At 47.4% G+C, this 24,857-nt stretch overlaps 1 protein-coding gene across 5 annotated transcripts in view; it reads right to left on the bottom strand.

Annotated features, from left to right (window-relative positions):
- The window catches only part of LOC129384144 (uncharacterized), a 285,323-nt gene that overhangs the window by 37,318 nt on the left and 223,148 nt on the right, over positions 1-24,857 (bottom strand). For 3 of the 5 annotated variants that reach the window (XM_072284254.1, XM_072284255.1, XM_072284257.1), the window contains 2 exons: positions 14,409-14,491; positions 6,709-6,796 (listed from right to left, as the gene is read on the bottom strand). In XM_072284254.1, coding sequence (XP_072140355.1) covers positions 6,727-6,796; positions 14,409-14,491 — 153 coding nt within the window. In that variant the 3' untranslated portion in view covers positions 6,709-6,726. The remainder of the gene's footprint in view (positions 1-6,708; positions 6,797-14,408; positions 14,492-24,857) is intronic. The other 2 variants (XM_072284258.1, XM_072284256.1) reach the window with 1 other exon arrangement.

Here is a 24,857-nt window from a genome sequence, read left to right as displayed (position 1 = left end):
AAAAGGCAAATACCGGTTTCCCCCGGGCGGGTCAGTCCGGGGCTGCTGTCTATGTGAAGCAGAGGCCAAAGAGGTGTGTTGCCTCCGCCGGGGGGGCCTTAAAGGTCCAAACACCCAGCATCGGCTCAACCTCCAGGATGCCCCTTTCCCCAGACATGGCTAAGCCGCGCACGGCTACACGCGGGAGGGTCCAACCGTCGTGTGCTCGGGTACGTGGTGTCGCCACATACCAAACGCCTGCTGACGCAGACGCCCCTGCGGGGGCCGCAGCTTGTCATCGGAGTTCCAGTTGTTGAGAACAGCGACCCTTTCGTGTGTTTCCAGCCAGTTTTCCGGGTCTTCAAACGATGATGTACGGAAGGTAAGTGGTTCCCTGGGCTGTTGCAAAAGAATGGAGCATGCTGGGGCTGCCATTGAGGTTGTCTTGGCCACGACCTTCTTAGTCGTATCAGGTCGTCTCTTGTTCGTGCTCCTGGGGCAAGTGCTTCAGCTTGCAGCTTGCTCGATGGTCAAGGATGGTGTGTTAGTGGTCAGGTCTTGGACCACGGCTTATCAGAGGAGTCCGGTAAATTAGCGCAAAGCACCTCTACCAGATATGACACTGTAGTGACGGCCAAGAACACAGCAGCAGGACCGTCAATGGCGAAGCTAACTCGTTATACTCAAAGCGCAACGATTTCGGCCAACACAGTCGGCGATCGTCGAAACTCTGATCAGCGGGTGAAGCGCGCCAGTTTTATCCACCAGTCATGGAATGTTCCCGAGTAATCGCTGGTGGGGGAGACTCTTTCAGCAACTACTACACAATTCGCGTCACGCATGCCATCAGATTACACAAGGTTCGATCGCAACAGGCAGCGGATAGAACCATGGATAACATTCGAGAAACTTCCGATTAATGTAGGCGCACCCTGCGCTGAGCGACATTTGTTAGACGGTGAAATGCGGTCACCCGAGAATGATAAACACGCACACGTGTCAATATGATGTATTAGTGTTTGAAATGTATAACCTGATTACTCCCTAACGCACGGCGTAGCAACTACAACGAATTACTTGGAAATGTGTAGAAATGAAAGCATTCCAGATGAAATTGAAGTTGGCTGATTCGTACATGTGCTGCTTACCTTTTGCATCGTAGTCTGAAAAAGAAACGCAAAGGAGTTTAGGAGAAACAAGTTATAAAAATACGCACTGTTATGTATCTTGTTTAGAGTAAAGTAATTTAAATGTCAGAACGGTGGTTGAGTTAATCAGGAATATAACAGTTACAGAAAATCCTCAGGCTTCGGAAACCACCACTCACATCAGAAGCACCTGGAATACCTCTCCATTACATTTCACTGACCTAAACAAAAATCCCCAGGCAACTGTTGGAAGACTCCCTAGAGTAAAAAGTCCTGTATCAAAAGGCGCCGCAAACACATGCGTGCAGTCGGTAACCACGCTTTGAATATAACAAAATGAGGAATAAGTGTTTTTTTATCTCTTTCTTCTCTTTACTCTAGACGCTTGTACAAAGAACTTCCCAGATTAATGAACACCTGCGATAAAAGTACTCATCCTTTCTAATTCCTTAGGAAGATTTCAGCAATATAATGCGGCAGTCGATCGTCATTAAAAAAACGCCAATCAAGTAGCTCGACATATTTCATATATATTTAGAACTAACACTTGGAGGCATCCTCTGAATTGCATTCTTCCGTTAAAGTATTTTGTTGTGAAATCGTGCTCCCGTCATCTACCAGTCGGAAGACGTCAATCTTGTTGCGTTGAAGGGCTTTGATCGCGTGGAGGTATTCAGAGTAACAATATAGTGAGCGTGGGCACAGGTGCATTACCACAATGATTTTATAGCGATAGCAATTATAAGGACACTACAAGCGCATTTCTGCCATCGTCTTCGCTATCAGGTTCCATATAAATTCCAAGGGCGATAAAGTCGTCGCAACTCGCGCACAAAACGCACAATGCTCCGGCAGGAGCGAGGAAGGCGCTTTCTTAAGCGTGGCACCTGCGCACGCGCGCGCCCGTCCGGACTGCTGTATCTTGAAAGCCATCTATGATGGTAGGCAAGGGAGGGTGGGGAGAAGAAGTAGCTCTCTACTCGGGCTGGGGCTGCCCGCCCGGCCACTGTACCTTGAAAGCCATCTGCGACGGCTACAATGTTCGCCATGGGTAGGCGAGGGAGGAGGAAGCAACGTTCTGCTCTAGGCGCAGGGCAGCGCACCTCGACCGGACCGCTGTGTCTTGAAAGCCATCTGCGATGGCTACATGTTCGCCATGGGTAGGCGAGCGATGGGGCGAAGTAGCGTTCTACTCAGTGCGGAGGGCAGCACACCCGGACCGGGCCGCTGTCTCTTGAAAGCCATCTCCGACGGCTACAATTTCGCCATAGATAGGCGAAGGAGGGAGGAAGTAGCGTTCTACTCGGTGCGGAGGGCAGCACACCCCGACGGGCCGCTGTCTCTTGAAAGCCATCTGCGACGGCTACTATTTCGCCATAGATAGGCGAAGGAGGGAGGAAGTAGCGTTCTACTCGGTTTGGGAAAGACCAAACTAGCGTGTTATTGGGCGAACTTGTGCCCTCAAAAACAGACTACACTCAAAGAACGACGACAACGGCGAACACAGTTGGCGATCGTCGAAAATCTGATCAGCGGGTCAGGCGCGTCGGCTGGTGGGGGTTTACGTCAAGAATATAAAGCTTTAGGAATAAGGCAGCAGATATGTTTGAGACATATCAACTTTGAGCATTCCAACATTATTCGCGTCGTGCACGTATGCAATCAGATTACACAACGTTCGGTCACAGACAGCGGATGGAACCATCGATAGCATTCCAGAAACTTCCGATACATGCAGGCGCGTCCTGCTCTGTGCGATAACATTTGTTAGGCGGTGAAACGTGGTCCCCTGATAAAGATAGGCAAAGACACGTGTCAATATATTTAGCGTCCATAAGTGCGCGTTGATATATTACAGCATTGCCATTTGTCGATGTCATTTTGCAATTTTACTGAATTGTTTTTTTGTGAAAATATTATGCGGTGCTGGTCTTTGAGAAAAAGATCTCGACAGTTGCCATAACCTTTCAGCTGGCGAAACCGTCGCAAACAATTCATGAAACGAAGTAGAAAAAAAAAGCTTTCCACACAATGCCGGCATATATAGCCATAGCGATTTACAGAATAGTAGCAGCACCCGTCTTCCGTTAGCTTTTAGGAGGTCGTCAGTGCCAAACTACACGGGCATGTGGCTCGATAATAGCAGCTCAAAAAAAAATTAAGTGTTTTTCCAGGCTAACGTAATAGCTCATCTTGTGGTGTACGAATTTGACGCCACCGGGGCTCAACGAATGTAAAATCGAGATTAATAGTAGTCACCTCGTGTTCTTTCATGTACTGTTTATTTGTTTGTTTACTTATTTATTTACATGATACTGCAGGACATAAATATTTAAGCAGGAACGATGCATGTGCGAAACAAAAGGAAGAAATACACGTTCAAAACACAAATAAAAGTGACATCTGATATCTAAACGTGCGGCATCAAGCAATAAGCTCTTATAAATGATCACTTTTACTTAGTAGTGACAAGGGATGAGCATTACATTAACAAAAGGTGTGGGGGAAAAATGAAAAGTTGAGAAAGTCAGATAAGCTTGCCTGATATGGAGTTTAGGATTCGCAGTTACGATGTCTGGTTAGCCATGATGCTAATGGACGGAAATATGCGTCAGGGCGAAAGGTAAATTTGTTATATTTATGAAGAAAAATAAGATTAAACCTTGCACCTTTCGGCCGACGTTGCATTGTCCGTACGCCATGCATTTAGATGACTCTATTGAATAAGTCGGTTCTATGGTACTTAGAAAAGATACCACTAATTGCTTTACGTTGAACTATTCAAGCGCCGTAACATCGCGTTTAGTGTGAGACTCCCAGATGGCACAAAGATATTCCATTGTACCCCTAATAACTGATGAGCATGCATGATGTTGAGCTTGGGAGATAGTTTACGTCAAGAATATAAAGCTTTAGGAATAAGGCAGCAGATATGTTAGAGACATATCAACTTTGAGCATTCCAACTTGGCTTGATAGTTATTCAAGCACAACGATATTTATCCTTATTAATTTCAAAAAGAGAATCAGTAGGAGGACGGCAAGGAAACAGCCGTTTATTATTCTTCGTGGTAATCTGCATGTAAACAGGTTTTTCATGATTAAGTCTCTTGTCCTATTTTTTCCATCATAGGTATATGTTGCCAAGGCTAACGTTCAGAAATTTCTAGTCCACTCGGCAAACAACGCCGTTATAGAAAGTGTATTTGCCTGCAAATAAACGAATCTGTGTTCGCCGTTTATTGGGAATACCGGTATTCTTATTGCAACGAAGGAAGAGGAGTGGTCACCGCACAGCACCTTACGGTACCCCGGAAGAAACCGGTAAAGGTCGCGAGCAGGAAAAGTTGTGGAAACAGATGGGGTACACTGACTTAATAAATAATTTTCTGCGTGAGACAACATAAGAATAAAAATTATCAAGACAGTGACTCAAAGACTTTGATCTCACAGATTCCTTACATTTGAAGCTTGAATAATTTGAACCTTATTAATTTATTTTTTTGTGTGTGGGAAACAACATAAGTATCAAAATTATCAAGACAGTGACTCTGACTGATCTCAAAGATTCTTTAAAGTTGAATCTTGAAAGGTGCTTAGCTAAATATCAATGTAGTGTTCAACGATCTGCTCATTGGCACAATAGACCGAAACTGACACCATATAGGCCCTGCGAAAGGGAACGTCAAGCGAAGCTGTTGGAAAACCAATCTAGCAACTGCTGAGGGGGGTATGCTGTGCTTTATTGGTGGCTCGAATTGTTGTTTTGAACTTCTTTTTTGAAACGTGTGCTCTTCTGTACCCTGTATGCGTGATTTCATTGGGTGTATGCACTGTTCGCTGCACTTCGCTGAATGCTTGTACGTCTGCATTACGAGGGCTATCAGACATTGCATTTTGGCTTCATTAGGTGGGTATGAGCCACGGCTGATGATGCCAGTTCTTTATCACGGACTGCCGACCGCCGAGAGGCTTACAGCTTGGCTGTAAAACAGCGCAATAAGTAAGACCACCTAACATCAAGTCGAAAATCAACATCTGCACTTTTATCTGTATTTGCGAATTGAAAATTCCAGTCATCCACAGGCAAATCAAGGTGAAGAAAAAAGTTTTTCAGAAGATGGTGCTGCCATGTAATCGCAAAGATGCTGGAAATATCTGGGGGTTCCATATGGAGCACCATAAAGCGCCGAGATCATAAACGCGCATCCTAAAAAGAACAATTTCGATGTAATGCTTTTATGGTTATCTATCTGATTTAACGCAGACGCCAAGATGCCATGTTTTATGACAACAGCAACACCGCAGCCCATATTAGGTTGGTCATGACGGAAAACTTGGGATGCGGTCGGAAACACATCAGCGTCATCAATGTGGCCACGAAACCAGGTTTTTGCTATAACATGGGGCACACAGTCAAAAACAACAGCTTCAAGTAAGGCAGATTTGTTGACAATGCTATGCGAATTTATGTTAACGAGTTGAAATTGATTGCCGGAGCATCGAATAGGGCAGTCACTCCTACAACTACCACCATGGGTCGATAGTGCACTCGCACTTTCATTGATCGATGTGAAATATTCCTTTTATGTTGTTTCTAACTTGCATCAATTACACATAATAGCTTCCTTTTCTGCAGTATATTCCGAGAGTGATTGTGCTCAATAGATATTTCTTTCCCTTTTGGGTAATGAACTTTCTTAGTCATTACTTTTTTCTCATTGTATTCCTGAAAATGGGCAATGATTTGCCTAGGCTTGCGTGGGCTGCCTAAGTGGTGTACTCTACCGACAGAGACGCATGACACCTGCAGGTTTGCAGTGAAAAGGTCATTCAAGACTATTTCCTTTAAATCGAGTCGCACTCATGATGCCCTTCCTACATTGAAAAAAAAGATAACCAGGATATAGCTACTGCTATAGTCCTCTTTTTTTCTCACGTCAGCCGCTGACATACAGACGGTACTACTGCTACACTTAAGGTGAAACGCTTTGCCCGGAAGAAGCCTCCTCTGCATCCCCTGTCGGCGCGCCCAGTTCTCCGTCCTCCTGCACACTAGGCCTCCAACGCAGACTGGCTCAGGTGCGACGGTGAAGCCGTGTCTTTTTTTTTTCTTACTTTTTATATAAGTTGCTCCCGGTGTCACAGAACAATCAGTGTAATGTTAGCCCCCACCCGTTTCTCGCATGTTTTCCTACGGGCTTCGTTCTCCTTATCTGTCTGGTTCCTTTCACACATTCTTGCATGCGCTTACTCAAAAGGAAACAGCGACATGTCGTTGAGATCAAGGCTATGCCCTCAACACCATCAAAAATGTTCCTGTTAAGGGTTATAGAATGCTGCAAGGAGCTACATGCGCATGCGCGAGCTACTTCCCCCTCTTCCTTCTGTCCTACGTTTTCTCGTCGCCTGCGGGGTTCACTTCTTTCGTCGTTGCGGAACCGTTTGCGAGTTTCCCGCAGTTATATTGTTCATCGAAGCAGCGTCTTGAAAAAACAAGAATGTTTGCGTAATTTAGTAGCCACGAAAAGCGTGTTAGGTTATTTGTTGAGATAATTGAGAGCCACGGCTCATATACTTACCACCTTTGACGTAGATAACTAATTTTCGGACCAGGAAAGAAAGTCCGCAGAGGATGCACGTCGATAATGTGAGCCAGCCCAAATCTTCCTGCATAATAATTTGGATAACTCAAATAAGCAAATGCGACAACACAATGCTGGGAAAATTGTGCTAGGAAATGCCTTATTTGCACGCGCGTCAATACCACATCCAGCGGCTGCATGTTGGTTCTGGGAGCACAAGATTTCAGATAAACGAATCTATAAACAATTTGATGCGTGTTCCAAGCGCGTAATATATGTTCTAGTTTCAGGTCCAGAACTCTTCTGCTTTTCCGGTAAGCTCAAATCCCACGTGTTAATTTTGAAGGTGCGTTCGTAAGCAGCCGCTTGTGATGAAACCGTTTGGCCATCTGCGCCCGCATAAATTTTCATTTATTGTCTCTGTATTCCCTCGTGGCGGCAGTTTTGTTGTATTGGAATCGTGTATAAGGACACTGTTCTAAAAATTGTTCTTAAGAATACTAGGGGACAATTTAGAGGTAAATGCGAAAGAAAATGCTTTAGCACAAGGTGGGCCCTCTCTGACGTCAGGCATTAACGGTTTAAAACCGCGTTATCCGGTTTGCAAGGTGTTGTTCCAGAGCTCAATCGACACATTTCCTGCCTGTTCGAGGAGCGAACCGCAACTGACGGTGGTGCGGAGGACAGCTGTCAATTACTTGCACTGCATAAATATATTTTCCACGGAACCAGCTTCCCACGCTTCACAAACGAAGTTTTTTACCACATTGGCACAACTAATACCAACGCGTTAGAGAATGCACGTTTGACAAAGATTATACGGTAAATGTAACAGTTTTGAATGTGGCTGCAATGAAGTTTTCGCACAGCAGGCCATTAGCCCTCCGCCACAATGGTACACAATAAAAATGGTACGTGCACATATAAACTGGAGAACGAGAATCAGAGGCTTTATTTTGTCTGAGAGTGGTTTCAAAAACTATTCTTGCATACCACAAAGTGATCATTGAATGAATATGCTGCTGCAGGGCTTGAATAAACAAACAAGATTGTAAACAAAGAAAGTTACACCAAATCTAATATTTTACGGCATAAATTGCAATGAGAGCTTCGACTTAAACAAGAGCGACTAGGCTCTCCAATGGTACTACAGTACAGCAAGGATGCCCTGTCTCCCTAGTTGTTAACGCATCGTGCCAAGGGCATAGAAGGACGACGTAAAACAGCGAATTAGGATTTGATTTATCTTTCATGCATTTTGCACAAATGGTGCAATAAAAGCTCCCTGGACTGATATAACAGAGGACATAGTTCTAATAGTGTAATATAAAAGAGTTACAGAGACTTGCGAATATCGTTGGTAACGCAGCGACAAGTCTAGGCTTGAAGTTTAGCACAGAGAAATCGGGATTTACGAGCTTCAATTAAGAGTCGATTCAGCAGAAAGTCATAGCTATAGTCAAACAATATATGCACTTCGGGCGTAAGACTTACTCAAGCACCCACCAATACAATGCTAAAATAAAGTGGGAGCACAATACAACACTAATGAAACACAGAGCACTTAGAAGTAGCGATAAGCTCGAGGTGGTGCGTGGAATCTGGAAATGAGTGATGGTGCAAGCGCTAACGCTCGCAAATGCTACTGTATGCTTAAAATCAAATATGTTGTCGGAATTGGAAGCTAACCCAAGACCGGCTGGCTTTGGTAGCCCACGGTGAAACCACAAATGAGGCAGTGCAAGGTGACATGCGTTGGGTCTCTTTTGAAGTCGGAGAAGCACAGAGCAAAATTAGTTTTCAAGAAAGACTGAGAAACACGGATGAAAATAAATGGGCGGCTAAAGTGCAGAAGCATCAGTGCCTGAAAAGCGATCACGCAGGATGGGGGAAGAAGAATGTTGGCAACTAGGTGCAGGTTAATTGAAACTGTAAATAAAGATCCAGGAACCATCAGAAAGAAAGTGCGAGAAAGAGACAGTGAATTGGCTGCAAAGAATGGTGACAATAATGACCATGTAGATTTACAATACTTGAGCTAATAATCGGAAGAAGGTGAGGCATGTGCATGCTTCAGCGAAAATCGGCGGACAACTAAGCACAACCTAATCGAAGGGATTCACCCATTGAGAACCGTAGGTAACCTACACCTTCCCGAAGCGCATGTAAAGTGGAAGGAAATATCATCCTGTGAGCAGTCGAGATAAGAAAGATACGTTTAGAGTATTGATGAAAAAGAAAAGCAGGGAAGAGATTCATCCGACCGGATCTCTTACGGTCATAGGTAGAGATGCACAGTAGAGATTGCTAGAAACAAAAATGATTAAGGAGATGTATGCTAAATACTAGATAAAAAACAAGTATAGCATTACTGATTAGATCCGGGAGGCTGGGTCACTGTCACCGACCGGTTTCAGAGGGGATGCCATTAAATCATCATCGCATAAAGGAAATCTGTTATAGCGAGATCAGTTATATTTTAGCATCTGCTCAAACCCCCTGCGACCTGCTTTACCATCTCTGTGTAGAGAAAGGAAGTCAGTACACGATCACGCACGTGAGTAGTGCAAGGATGACGCTTTCGTCTTCCTGCGGTTGACACAATCAGAGCCAGATTGAGCTCGCTCTTAGTTCGGTGTTCAGACAGGCGTTGTGCGGCAGCCCGTTTATCGAATAAGACGGGAGTGGTCGCATTTGAGTGAGCTCACACCGTTATTGTAAATATAAATCGGTATATTAAGCATGTGCTCAAGAGGAGTTATATAGCTTAGAAGTTTGCAATTTGTTTAGATAAATTTTAAGATTTATATGGTTAGCGCACCCGCGTTCAACATGACATTGCGTGAGAAGGAACTAGAAATGGCGGCAAGAAACTCGGCCAGCAAGATGTAGGGATACCATGTAACGTCCACTACTTCTGATCGCGGTACACACGCTCGAAATACAGAGCGAAAATGATTGCAAGAACACAACGGAGAGCCACCACCAGCTGGACCTTAAGTTATGCATGTGCGCATACTGTAACGTTAATCAAGGTAATCACCTTTACTTTATTATCGTTGCCCGTAGGAAGGAAGTCATTACTCGATCATGCATGTGTCGGCGACGTTGTCCCGCCACATATATTGCAGTCGGAGCTAAATTTAGCCTGCCAGGTTGTATTTAGAGAGGCGGTACGTTTGTCGCTCGGAGCAGTAGTGGCCGCGTGTGAGCGATCTAGGTATGACGCATGAGGTGGAACTTTAAATACCTTTAAATTTGTGCAAAATACTTTTAAAAAGTGTATTGAAACATTGATGACCCAATAAAGTTAGCTGAACTAGTATTGAAAAGGTATACGAGCTATCAGTGCTCAAAATAGGAAACCGAATTCCTCCCTAACGCATAGAGTAGCAAGTACAAATAAACACTTGGAAAGGGATTGCCAGGGAAGCATTGCTGGTGGAATTTGAAGTGGGCTAACCGGCACATTAGCTGTTAATCACTGGGATGCCGATCCGGAAAAAGAGCTCAAGGGAGTTGAATTGGAGCAGTTTATTACGCAAATAGATACTATGATATTTCTTACTTGGGCTAAATGGGGAAGATATCACTTTTAGAAGTTGGTGAGGCTTCCAGTTCCACTTCGCGCGCCATAAGCACATGGTATTTGATCTGCTGGTTACATTTCAGTGATATAATCGTAATAATCCCCCGCAAGTTTCGTCAACTGATTGCCGAGAGGCGTCGTTACCAGACACGTGCTGCTGTTAACCAGTTCTCGTTACCATTCATGCATTCCTGTACAGTAAACTTTTTCGGAGAGATTTTTTGTATCGAAGACGCTTTCACAATGAACTGGCCAGATTCTTGAGCGACGACGATAACAGTTGTCTTTTTTTCGAATTCTTCAGATAACATTCCAACAATATAATACAATGCAGGTAGTCCAAATACTTTATGAAAGATCCGACCAGGTAGTTCGAGCTATATTATAGTTAAAGTGGACTGAAACTTTGAGGCATCCCCTGAGTAGCATGCCTTCGTTGTCAAACTTTTGTTGTTAAAACGTGCTGCCGTTATCTCAAAGACGTAACAAGCAAGTCAAAAGCGGGGCAGTTTGGGCAAGTTGGTGTGTCATGACTTCTTTAGTCTTGTAGCGCAGCTCAGAAAGAGCAAAAAGAAAGGTGGAAGGGGTAATGAAAGGGAATCGAGAACAGAGTGAGAGCTAACTTCCAACTGATGGTTTATTTCGCGGCACAGAAGGCTACTTATACACTCAGCGAACCATGCGACATCCAAAGATTACACAAAACCAAGCAACAAAACCGAAAGTAACCATGTCAAAACATTCAGACAGCCTGTGGCGGCAGTCTCAGATACGCCAATTCATTGCTTGATAATGATAATGAAGGTGAGCTTACACGTGCATGGCCAAGACATATGATAGCCTTTGCTTCGATGATTTTTCTTGTGAGCTGATTACGACTACGACCTAGAATGACGCATTCCTCTAAAACAGGTTTGCAACCATACGTTCTGCAGTGCTGCGCAAGAAACCCCCCGGCTGTAATACAATTTTTAGCATTGTAATCATGTTTGCGCAGCCTATCACTCAGACATCGGCCAGTTTGATCAACGTAATGTTTTCTACACTTTAGGAGGGGGTATGAGCCATGGTATGTGCTGACGTGTCTCACATGTGCTCCTCAATTTTTCAGCAAAACGCCCGGTAATTCGCCCCAGTTCATGCAAGGTCTCACACAACGGCATCCGTGAAGTTACAAGGACCGTGTGGATACCAAAATTTAAGGTGCGAAACGATTTTTCTCTGACTTAGGAGGATTTTTTTCTACGAGCACAGTGTCGCTGCGAGCTAAGCCTGAAGAAAGCAGGGCCTAGCGGCTGTGCTTAGGCGTGCTCCGGCGGGGCGATCGACCTTGCCGGGGACCTAGAGGCGAAGTGCTTCAAGAAAATGGCGTCCGCTATGCGTGTGGAAGTGGAGGGTGAAGAAATAGTGCCGGAGGAAGTTTCCGAGAAGTTTGGCTGGCGCGTCGCCGGGGAGAAGAAGACCCAAGAGCAAGAGAGCAAGCTAAGTCTAACGGCGGTCAACGGCGGGCCGGCGGCTGCCGGGCATCGTCGCCCGCAGCGGAAAAACTTAAAGAGCAAGAGCTCCCACAGAATCACACGATCCAGTTTTTGGATCTGGGCTTAGCTTGTTCCGATATTCACACGTGTTGGTACTATGAACCTCGTGCTAACAAACCACGTCTTCCGTTTGATTCTGCTCATTCTAAGTTGGTCGAGAGAGGCATTGCTAACCTTTACCTAAATAATGCTTTGAAAAAGTCGTGCCACTATACCGTTTCGTCTAGCTTTTCCTCTCAGTGCGGACGGCTTTCACAAGCTAGTTATCCCGTGTCCCCACAGGTGTCAGTAGCAGAACGAATTCTAAGAGAGTTTAGAAAAGACAACCAGCAGGAACATACTCCTGCAACTACTCGGGGTAGGACATGCATTATTGCTTAATTTCACACCGTCTCACATAATCTCTACACAAATATTCGCTTGTGTTTTCTGCTATTAACAAGCTTTTGACGATTTGCAAGCTCACTAATCCGGAAAGGGAGGCTCCTCCTAGCGCTGGTGAGAATCATAAAAGGAGGTTCGTTAATTGCACACATTGTGTTTCTTTTTTTCACTTAAGTGCGAAAAACGTTGCGTTGGTCAAACTGGCCGATGTCTAAATGATAGGCTGCGCGAGCATGGTTACAGCTGGGAGGTTTCTTGCGCAGCACCCCGAAACGTGTAGTTGCGAACCTGTTTTAGAGGAATGTGCCATTCTAGGAGAAATTATCGAAGCAAAGGCTATCATAGTTCGGGGGCCATGCATGTGTAAGCTCACCTTCATTATCATTATTATGAAACAATGAATTGGCGTATATCAGACTGCCGCCAAGGGCTGGCTGAATATGTTTTCACATAGTTACTTTCGGTTTTGTTGCTTAGTTTTCTGTAATCTCTTGATGTCACATGGTTCGCTGAATGTATAAGTAGCCTGCTGTGTCGCGAAATAAACCATCAGTTGGAAGTTAGCGCTCACTCTGTTCTACGTTCCCTTTCATTACCCCTTCCACCTTCCTTTTTGCTCTTCCTGAGCTGCGCTACAAGCCTAAAAAAGTCGTAACAAGCAAGATTTTCGCACTGAGGGCTTCGACAACGTACATGTCTTCTGTGTGACAATATATTGAGCGTAAATAACGGTGGGTTTACGCATTAAACAAAACATTTCTTGTGAATCAAAACGTCATCTTTCACCGATCGCGATATTGCAAAACATTGGCATGATGGGCGATTCACATAACAATATTAGACCTCTAATGAATGAATGTGTGTTGTTTAGTGGCACAGGGGAGAGACATCCCCACGAAGTCAGCAATGGAATGCCTTCCTTAGTGCAACATCCTCCTTGAAGTTGCTTTTGCGTGTGCAACCACGGAATACAGGCGCTCATTCTTCATCTCTCGTCCGCACTCTGCTGGCATGTTCGTCTGTTGTCTCAAGACAATATCCATCGTATGTTCAGTCTTGAATCAAACATTGTTACTCCTGCCATGCCTGGAACAATCGTCAGCTGACAACTACCTTTGATGGCGGGTTTTACAGAATGCGAGCGGGAGAGAAGTAAGGCAACCCGAAGTGAGCAAAAAAGGATCAGCGTTCAAGACGCGCAGCAAAGCGTTCGGTTTCTTTCTAGCGCCGTTATCAGTAGTATTCCTGCATTGCTGGCATCCCATATGCTAATTATCTACACGCGCCGGACTCCTAAAAAAACGTCCTCCAGATGCCTCATGTATACTGTAATTGTGTGTACTTACGGGCTCGTGGTGTCCTGCGGTGACAACCAGAGCGAATGCAAGGACAATGGCACAAGCTATCCCTGCACCAAGCCACACAACCCTTGAAAATAAAGACGGAGGAGAAATGTTCTGCAACCTACTGCCACTGTACGGATTAGTGGGTTGACTCTTAGGAAAAGCTAGCACAACCTGAGCATTCTGCGTAATGCGTACTAATCTATCCGCTGTGCGATAACCTATGCAGAGCGGGTAATCTATGCGCTGTGCATGATAATCTATGATAACTATGATAATCTATGTGCTGTGCGGTAATATTTGTTAGTCGGTGGAACGTCGTCGCCCGATAAAGATAAAGAAGTACACGTGTCAATATATTGAGCGCGATTAACGGTATGTTTATGCATTCAACAAAAGTAATTTTTGCAAGACATTGGCATGATCGGCGATTGACAACATAAAAAGATTAGACCTTTAATGAATGAATATGCGTTGTTTACTGGCGCAGCGCAAGATATCGCAACGATGTCAGTAATCGCATGTCTTCTTTAGAGGAACACCCTCCTTGAAGTTGGTTCTGTTTGGGCAACCACTGATTACACGCGCTAATTCTTCATCTCTTGTCCACATTCTGCTGGCATATTGCACGGGTTGTCGTAAGACAACGTGCGTTATAAGTTCAATTTTGAATAAAACGCTGTCACCCCTAGCATGCCTGGAACAATCGTTGCTGGTATCTGAGATGTTAATTACCTACGCGCGCTTGAGCCTTCAATAGAACGTCCTCTGGATGCCCCCTGTATACAGCGACTAAGATTTGACGGCCCCTCATGCAACTTACGACTAATAGTGTGTACTTACCGGCTTGTCTTGTCCTGACGGTGGCAACCAGAGCGATGGCAAGGACAATGGCGCAATCTGTCCATGCACCAAGCCGCACAACCCTTGAAAATAAAGACGGAGAAGGAATATTCTAAAATCTGCCATCGCAATGATTAGTCGGCAGACTCGTAGGAAAAGCTAGCATAGCCTGAGCATTTTGCACAGTACATACTGACATCAGATACCTTTTGAGTGCGCATTTAAAGTATTCTTTGCAACGTGCCGGGATTTTTTTTAACAGTGTGTATGGAGAAAATGTTTTTGGTTGCAAGAAAATCTTCCATCGTATTCCAAGAACTCTCCGATGTATAGTGTACACACGTCAGACTACGTCCCATATGCCAGCTAACAGTATCCACAATGTACAGCGTTGTTTTTTTGTATGCTGAACATATGAAAATCACCTAGGGTAAATAGCGCTATTTTTAGCCATGAACCAGACGGAAAAAGCAGACATTACTTCCACGAATTAAAATGCACATTCGTATATATTGCAATTACAAATTGTAGCCGGTGATTGCACAAGGTATACTGACAAAAAACAAATTGTGATGATGGCACCAGTTTAAAGATACGGGCCATGAAATTTCCACGGGTCCCATCTCCACTTTGTGTAAAATACAGTGTCTTGCACTGAAGCACCGAACTTACAGCAATTTTATTTTTCGCATGAAGGCTCTCAAATGGTGTTATCCACAAAATCCCTTAAGTGGCTCTTCCGTGGTCTAAGCGAATAAGAATTATCGCCGCTTGAACAAAATAACGAAGGACGTATACCCCCCATCCCACGGATAGGCAACGAATTAGACCGACTCTGCAATGCTAAGTACTTTTTGTCAGTGGATCTCAAGACTGGTCATTGGCAAATTGAAGTCGACGAAAGGGATCGAGAGACACCCACATTTATTACACCAGACGGCCTCTTCAAGTTCGAGGTGAAGCCACTCGGACTTGCGCCTGCATCGTTTCAGTGCGTGATGGCCGGATTGATGTAGCAGACTTGTCTCGTCCACTAATCTGAGGCGGCTTCGACAGTACTAGAGGCTATCAAGTCATCTAGACTTGCCCGAAAGCCGGGAAAGTGCCATTACGCTTTCTAATAACTTCTATTCCTAGGCCACGTCATCGGCAAGTCTGGAGTCAGTCTTGACCCGTCGACGATAACGTTGCCAGTCGACAAAAAGGCAGTGCGCAGATTTCTTGGCCTGTTCGGCTATTACAGGCGCCTTGTAATATACTTTTCAAGCATTGCGGCACCAATAACTCATCTCACGAAGGCCGACGTCGACTTTAAATAGCAAACGCGTCAAGATAACGGATTTCAAAAGCTGAAAGGGCGTGTCCAAGACTCAAGGAATTCGACATCACCATGGTGTATTAGTCCGGCAGGAACCATTCCGACACCGACTTCTTGTCGCGTGCCCCTATTGACCGGCCACCGCAAGGCGAACTGGACGACGACGACATCGCCGAACAGCAACGAGCAGCGGCTGAGTTACGAAGCTTTTTGGAGCACTTCGAAAGCAAAATTGACGTTGTGCCTAGGATATTTCGTCGTAGACGGCATTCGTTTTCCTTGCGCAAGGACGTGCTGGTTAAAAAAACTCCTTCCCAGTCCGTGCAAACTAACTTCCCATTGTACCAGCAGCATTCCGATCAGAAGTCCTGCACGATGATAAGACAGCCGGGCACTCTGGGTTTTCCCGTACGCTCACAAGAGTACAAGTACTATTTACCGCGCCTGACCATCGACGTCGCCCTCTATGTCAAGGCATGCCATTACTGCCAGCGACGAGAGAAAACCGACAAGGTGAGCGGGTTTATTACAGCCGATCGAGCCTCCTTGCCGACCGCTTCGGCATATCGGGATGGATTTTATGGGACCCTTTCCGACGTCAACATCTTGAAACAAGTATCGTCATGGCCATGGACTACCTGACCCGCTACGCCGAAACTAAAACCCTGCCCAAAAGGTAATGCACCTGAAGTAACCAAATTTTCCGTGGAGAATATTGTCTGTGACATGGTGGTCCAGAAGTCCTCATCAGCGACAGACGAATGGTCTTAGAGTGGCTGAACAAGACCCTCGCCAACATACTAGCAATGTACGTCGACGTCGAGCAGAAGACGTGGGATGCCGTCCTGCCGTATGTAACATTCGCTTGGAACACAATGACACCGTTCAAGCTGGTTTGCAGATAGAAAACTGACGACGATTCTCGGCGCCACGCTGCTGTTCATCACGGCATCGCCTAAATATCTCCAGCGCGCCGAAGAGGCTCGAGAGATCGCCCGCCTGCGCATCAAGAACCAGTATAGGACTGACAGCTGGCACTACAACCTTACTCGACCCTACAAGGTATACCAGTCCGACGACTGCGTTTGGTGGTGGACTCCGATACGCCAACTGGGACTTCGCGAGGAACTGTTACGCCGCTATTTCGGACCATACACGATCATCCGATGCATTGGCGCACTGGACGAAAGGGATGCCGTGACGAAATGCCGTGCCAGACTGCATTTCGCAATCGCAGCGGCGCCGCGCACGACCTGTATTGGTCCATGTGGAGCGTCTTTAGCCTTTGTACGCCTGCTGTCGAACTTAGGGACTTTGTTTTTTATATTTAAAATACGTGGTTTCATTTCCGCTTCCGTATTTGTTTGCAGCGGCACAACGATGCTTTTAAGAGGGGCATTGACATGTATTATTTTTCTGCGGTGGCCGCTGTTCACTGGTTAACACATCTTAAGCGTTGTCACTCAGCGCAAGACGTGCCTGCATAATTTGGAACTTACGCTTACGTTATCCTTCATTCTATAATATTGTGTGATGTCCTCGCCGAACCTTGTTTTATCAGACTGAATGTGCGACACGAATTGTGATGTAGTTTCTGAAAACCACGCGGGCACCAGCGACTACACTAGAACCTTCGGCGAGTTGTGTACAAAAGTCGATGCGCTTGACCGGCTGATCAGAGTTCGACGATAGCCGACCGTGGTCGCCGCTACCGCTACGATTTGAGTAACGGGCATTTGTTGCCACAAGTTCGCCCAATAAATGTCAGTTTCGTCATTCACAGTTTTGCTGATGTATTAGTCACCGTCCCTTCTACGTGAGAATAGCGAGGTTCGATTGATATTTAGAAGGGACTGACACTTTGAGGTCCCCTTTGAATCCCGTGCTTTCACTGATAATTCGTTTTGTTGTTAAATCCAGCGGCCGTAATCCTACAGCCGCAAGGTGCCAGATTTTCGCATGAAAGGACCGTGGTGATGTACAGGTCTTCTGCGTAACATATTTAGCCTAAAAAAATGCGCGATTGTGCATTAACGCGCCGTAAGTTTTCTTAATCGGAATGTTGTTCTTCGCCGATTGCCATCTTAGAAAACGTTGGCAAGATCAGTGCTGTTGATGACAACACGCCCTTAAATCTGCTCTTATGAAATGATTTTAATTGTTTCTTCAGTTATAAGATGTGTACTGAAGGCAGTGGGCAGTGGGCATGCTGCTAATGGATGAAAAAGACGACGGGAAGTGCTGGTTTCCCCATTTTGATATAGCGCCGACCTGTTGAAGCCTACCGCTACAAACTAGAACTAGTGCTGCTAGAGCGCACACCCCCAATGTAGTTGGTGGAGGTGCGGGGTATCTCTTCGACATCCTGAACTCCGCAGTCGGACGCTACCACCAGCTATTGCAATGAATGAACCGGGACCGTCCCAGGCTGCTGCTCCCGTGCCCCCAGCCATCGTCTGCTCTGGGGTCATCCGGCAGCGCGATCCGGCTATATTTAGCGGCACAGACGACCACGATGTGGAAGACTGGCTCACCAAATATCACCGTGTAAGCGTCTATAATAAATGGGACGACCGCGCAAAGCTCACAAATGTAATCTTTTACCTGACTGACGTGGCAAACCTATGGTTCCGCAACCATGAAGCCGATTTTACCCCCTGGTCGGTTTTCACGAGAACTTTGGCGGAGGTCTTCGGCCGTCCCGCCATTCGCCGGTTTCGCGCTGAGCAGCGCTTGCGTGGTCGAGCCCAACGCCGTCAACACCTCTATGGACGAAGTTGACAAAATCAAGCACGTCATGAAAGACATCGATGACCATACCTTCCAGATGCTCGTCGCGAAGAGTCCCCGGACGATTACGGAGGTCATACAGCTTTGTCAACAGTATGACGAGCTCCTTAAGCAGCGTGCATCAACACGCCCTGCTCAGCATGACACCGCGGATCTATCTCCGTTGGATTTCGGCCGCGACGCTGCCGACATCTGTTTTAATGCCGGAGATAAAGCAGTTTATCCGTCAGGAAGTCGCCCGCCAACTATCTCAGGTGAATAGCACACCTGAGCCATCGACAACCTTGGCTCCTTCGCTTCGTCACGTCATTCAGACGCAAGTTGCCACGGCGCTGCCATCTGCCGGCTCCGCAGCCTGCAGCTGGACCGCTAACGTACGCTGACGTTGTCGCCCGGCCTTATGCTCCTCCGGCTCTTGATGCTTACCGGGCCACCGGCGCCTTTCATGTGCCGCCGCAACCTTCGCGTCCGATTGCCGTCCTTTACTCGGCCGTTGGAGCCCCTGTCGTCAACCCGTGGCGGACACCTAATAACCGGCCAATATGCTATTCCTGCCATTTTCCGGGCCACGTAGCACGATTTTACCGCCGGCGCAGCCCCCGTTTACCTGACAGTGGCGCCTCAGGCTACAGGCCTGCTCGACTTCCGCGTCAGGACCCATGTAACCTTCCTCTGGACTCGCCTTACAGTCGCCTCCCCTTCGATTCACGCCGATCGCCTTCCCCACGTCACCGATCCATTTCCACAATGGTTAGCCGACCCAGCCCAGCCCGAGAGGAAAAACTGACAGTCGCAGTTCTAGAGGCACGAACTGCGTTTACGTCGAACATTTCAAGGCCTCATTCTTCCCCGGCAAACGAAATTGAACTGTTCGTAGACAGCGTCACCGCACATGCACTTATCGACACCGGAGCCGCCGTTTCTATTATAAGTGAGAAGCTTTGCCGCAACTTGAACAAAGTGACCATTTCCCTTACCTCTCTCTGCGTACGGCAACCTCGCATCGCATTCAGCCTTCAGCGTGGTGCACAGCCCGGGTCGTCATTCAAAACGTTATGTATGTCATCGAATTTGTACTCCTACCTCGTTCCTCGCACAACGTTATTCTTGCCTGGAATTTCCTATCTTTCAATCAAGCTCTTATCGACTGCGCTCGTGCCGAACTTACGTTATCAGTGCCGTGCTGTGACCCTGACGACCATTATTCTCCGAATTTTGTTGCCGCCTCTGACATCGATATCGCAACTTTCTCCGCCGCTCTGGTTCTTGTATCATGTAACTCTGCTGCGAACTCATCTGTTCTGTTTACGCCGTCGGCCACTTGTAGGCGCCGCCGGAACTTACTGCTTCCGTTGCTGTCGTCACTTCTTGCGACGGTTCTGCTGTCCTTTAAATGTGCAATCCGTCCGCCTGCCCATCATCCCTACTCCGCGGCGAGTGCCTGGGGACCTTTGAAGCTTTCGATTGCGTTCTCACGGCGACCATGTTTGGTGATACGGCATCACTTCCGATTTGTGCCGTCACTCCTCCCGCTGCAACCGATGCCCCTGCAGACGTCTTCGCTCGTGCCGTCGACGCGGAACTCATACCTGCGCAGCACGCAGAAAGCATCAACTTCCTCCAACGTTTTCGTTCCTCATTTGACATTGACCAGCCATCCTTGGGCCAAGCGTCCGCAGTCGTTCACCGTATCGACACCGGTCAACAAACACCATTGCGCCTGCGTCCGTATCGTGTGTTGGCCGCTGAACGTCGTACCATCGACCAGCACGTTGACGACCTGCTGGAGCGTGATATCATCCAGCCCTCTAACAGTCCCTGGGCATCTCCGGTTGTCCTCGTTAAAAAAAGAAGATGGCTCCATTCAGTTCTGCGTCGACTATCGCCGTCTTAACCAAATAACGCGCAAGGATGTTTATCCCCTGCCGCGTATCGACGATGCCTTGGACAGTCTGCAGGGAGCGGAATTCTTTTCCTCGCGGGATCTGCGCTCCGGGTAATGGCAAGTGACAATCGCAGAGGCCGATCGCCAAAAGACAGCCTTTGTAACTCCTGATGGGCTATATGAATTTACCGTCATGCCGTTCGGCCTGTGCAACGCGCCTGCCACTTTCGAGCGAATGATGGACACCATTCTTCGAGGGCTGAAGTGGAAAACCTACCTCTGTTATTTAGATGACATTGTGGTATTTTCCACAGACGTTGCGTCGCACCTAAACTGCAACTAAATTTGAAGAAATGCCACTTCGGCGCTCGCACGCTTACTATTCTCGGCCACGTAGTTTCAAAAGACGGTATCCTCCCGGACCCCACGAAACTTAGCGCCATATCCGAGTTCCCTAAACCAACCACCATGAAAGAGCTTCGCAGCTTCATCGGCTTGTGCTCATATTTCCGACGCTTCATCCGTAACTTTGCCTCTATGATCGCCCCCTTGACGCAGCTTCTCACCGGCAGTTTTGACCTATCAGCCTGGTCCCCGGCGAGCGACGACGCATTCTAAGAACTGCGACGCGTTCGCACCTCTCCTCAAGTACTGCGACACTTCGATCCTTTTGCTCCAACTGAGATCCATACGGACGCTAGTGGCTCGGCGCTGGTTTTGCACAACGCAAGGATGGCTTCCAAGAGTACGTCGTCGCGTATGCCAGCCGCACCCTTACCAAAGCCGAAGCGAACTACTCGGTTACAAAGAAGTAATGTCTGGCCATTATTTGGGCTATTGGAAAATTCCGTCCTCACTAAAAGATCCAACTGGTCGGCTCGCCCATTGTGCACTGTGCCTACAAGAGTACGACATCCGCGTTGTTTATCGCTCAGGCCGAAAGCATTCAGACGCAGACGCTCTATCCCGGTCACCCCTGCCCTCTGGTCCTGTCTCGTCGTCTATTTCCACCTGCGGAGCCTTCGCCCTCAACATTTCCGACATGCCATCAGAGCAGCGCAAAGACCGATGGATGTCTTCGCTTATTGACTTCCTGTCTAGCCAGTCGCGAGCGCTGATCTCTCGGACGCTTCGTCGCCAAGCCATGCACTTCATCATTCGGGATAACCTGCTGTACCGCCGTAACTACAGTTCGAATGGCCGCAAGTGGTTGCTTGTTATACCACGACACCTCCGCTCTGACATCTGCGCCACGTTCCACGACGACCCACAATGCGGCCACGCTGGCGTACTACGGACATACATACTATCACCTCCAGCCTCGGTACTACTGGCGCGGTATGTACCGTTTTGTTCGCCAGTATGTCCGGCCATGCCACATATGCCAACGACGGAAGACGCCACCTCAACATGCCACCGGCCCCTTACAACCTTTAACATGCCCCAAGCGCGCGTTCGACCGCGTCGGCATTGACCTATATGATCGGCTTTCCAACACGCCAAACGGCAACCGCTGGGCTATTGTTGCTATCGACCACCTCACGCGGTACGCTGAAACTTCAGCCTTAGCATCTGCCACAGCAAAAGGCGGTGCTAGGTTTATCCTTCAAAACCAGATTTTACGCCATGGAACACCTCGAGAACTACTGAGCGACCGCGGTCGCGTTTTCCTCTCAGATGTCATTTCAGCATTACTAAATGAATGTCGCATCATTAACCGCACTACCACGGCATATCATCCTCCAACTAATGGGATGGTAGAACGTTTCAACCGCACCCTTGGCGAGATGTTGGCCATGTATTTTTCATCTGACCATTGGAATTGGGACCACATTCTGCCTTTCGTCACATACGCTTACAATACCGCCACGCGAAGCACCACTGGGTTCTCCCCTTTCTTTATGCTTTATGGACACGAACCTTAATGCACTATGGACACGATTCTACCTTACCGGCCAGATGCTTCGGAGTGGACGACTGTTTCTAGAGCGGCTGCGTAGGCCGAAGAATGTCGCCAGCTCGCTCATTCGTTCACATCCCAGGACCAGTGGCTCCAAAAGCATCGCCACGATTCATCCACTACGGCTACGTGCTTTGCTCGTGGCTTGCTGGTCTGGTGGTGGGTGCCCTCTACTCCTCCAGGCCTTTCGTCCAAGCTGCTCTCCAAGTATCACAGTCCTTATTGGGTAGTCAAACAAACATCCGCGGTTAACTACCTCATCGAGTCATTAGAAGCGCTTTCTGACCAGCGTCGTCGCGGCCAGGAAATTGTCCACGTCTCCCGGCTCAAGCAGTACGTGCCATGACCCCTCTGTGTTCTCCTGTTCTTAGGTCGCCAGGATGGCTACTCTTTCGGTGGGGAGTGATTGTACTGAAGGCAGTGGGCAGTGGGCATGGTGCTAGTGGCAGAAGACGACGAGAAGTGCTGGTTTCCCCGTTTTGATATAGCGCCGACCTGTTTAAGCCTACCGCTACAAACTAGAACTAGTGCTGCTAGGCGAACACCCCCGTTGTATATGTATTAATGCTCTAAATATATAACGGAATTCCTAACGCATAGCGCAGCGAGCACAAGGAACACTTGTAAACGGAAGCATTGCAGATGGAATAAGTTGGCTAATCGGTAGATCTGCTGCTCACCATGCCGATCCCCGCCTAAATATGCATCGCAATATAATGGAGAAGAAACAAGTTTATGTACTTTCTTGCTTATAAAAAAGTATTTAAAAGGTAGAATGACGCTCGAGTTTATCAGGAAAACAGGACTTAAGCCTGTCTCATGTGCAAGAGACGGCACGGCGGTGGTTGTGGCGGCTAATCGTCCGTTGCGGCGAGGCCCTGGGCATGGGCCGCAACGGGATGCAAGCCAGGACATTCAACAACGACGTGCCTGCTGCTGTGATGCACAGTGTTACTTACGGAAAGCGTCCGTTAACCGAGGGTTTCAGCGGGCTTGAAGAACTTTGCCTTGCTCCACACTTCCATGTTTTGGTGAGCCTGAGTTGCGGGTTTCACCAGTGGATTAAGTCGGTGCTCCACGTATTAGGTAGGTGCTTGTAAACTTTTAAGGAAATCATGATGTGCGGCGAACAGTTAATACAACTTTCTTTAAAGTCACATAAATGTCTCCTTTACCTCTCTATAGGTCACGACCTTTTGGATTGGCCACTGGAGAAGCTCCGGCTTATCGCCGTAGGATACCGATTTGCTCACAGCGTGATATTTCCAGCGTAAAAAACGCTCCCAAGGGCTCGCTTCGCCTCGAGTTTCAGTGTGGACTCACGCATTCCCACATTAAATCGGAGGAAGAGCATGGACCCTTGAGGGGTACCTCGACCGGGAACTACAACGAGTTTCGACTTAATGGGGCCCAGCCTGATGTTGATCACATGATTTTTCAGAAAGCCGCATGCACACTGGCAAATGCGCCTCCCGCAGTCTACGCCTTCTAGTCCTTCCAGTATTGGCTCGTGAGAAGTCGTGTCGAATGCCTTTTTTTTTACGTCGAAGGCGAGCACACCGCCAAGCCCCTTACCTGGTGTAGGACACGTCCGGCTGAAGCATCACAGAAACGTCCAGAGCCGACACGTGCGGGCGGAAATCGAACACGTTAGTGGGAAGAATAGTGTTCCTGTCTATGTAGTTGGATAACCTGGTGTCGACCAATTTTTCGAAGAGGTTTCCGGCACACGACGTTAGTGATATGGGCCGTAGATTTCTAATGCCTCGGTCCTTCCCAGGTTTTGTAATGATGACGATTTTTGCTTCCTTCTATCCTGCCGGGAGGTCTCCCTGTTCCATCTCATATATTCTCATGAAGTATTCAGTTATCTGTTGTGTGGTTTTGTTTCTCAAGTTTCGAATCATGCCGTTAGTAATTTTGTGCCCTGGCGCCGTGTTTCTATTGAAGGACTGCGCCGTGGCATGGACCTCTTCCGGGGTTATTGGTGCGTCTAAATTCGGTCAAGTTCCTGTCCTTTATAGCTACGGCACCGGCCCCCCTCTTTAGCCTAAATCGCCCTTGAATTCACTCTCCGATAGCTTCAGCGTCTTATGTACTGCCCTATTCGTTCCCTCTTGGTCCATCTTGCTGCGGAAAAAGTGCCATTTTTTACTGAGGGGCCTCGTGAGAGAATCGCAAAGCCGGTGCTAGTTACCTTACGAAAATACCTGCGCGTACGTGCTCGCTTCTTGGTAAGGTAAGGTCTTGGTAAGGCTGCGCAGGACCGCTCATAAATGTCGCAGGTGCCTGTCCAATCCAGTACCGGAGCGTCTGGCTTTGTATCTGTAACCTTTGTCATCCAGGCCAGCGTGTTGCCATGTTTCTTGGCCCACTTTCCAGCGTTCAGTATGGAACCTGAGCTACCCTGACGATCACATATTTTATTCAATCTGTCTGTATGGCCTGCTCAACCTTGCGTGTGATACGTGATGAATTTGCCGAAAGGCTGAGTAT

Source organism: Dermacentor andersoni, chromosome 9 (assembly GCF_023375885.2).
Source record: "Dermacentor andersoni chromosome 9, qqDerAnde1_hic_scaffold, whole genome shotgun sequence".
Classification (NCBI taxonomy): Eukaryota; Metazoa; Arthropoda; class Arachnida; order Ixodida; family Ixodidae; genus Dermacentor; species Dermacentor andersoni.
Note: the sequence above shows the minus strand (reverse complement) of the source record. Positions and strands in the feature narration are given on the sequence as shown.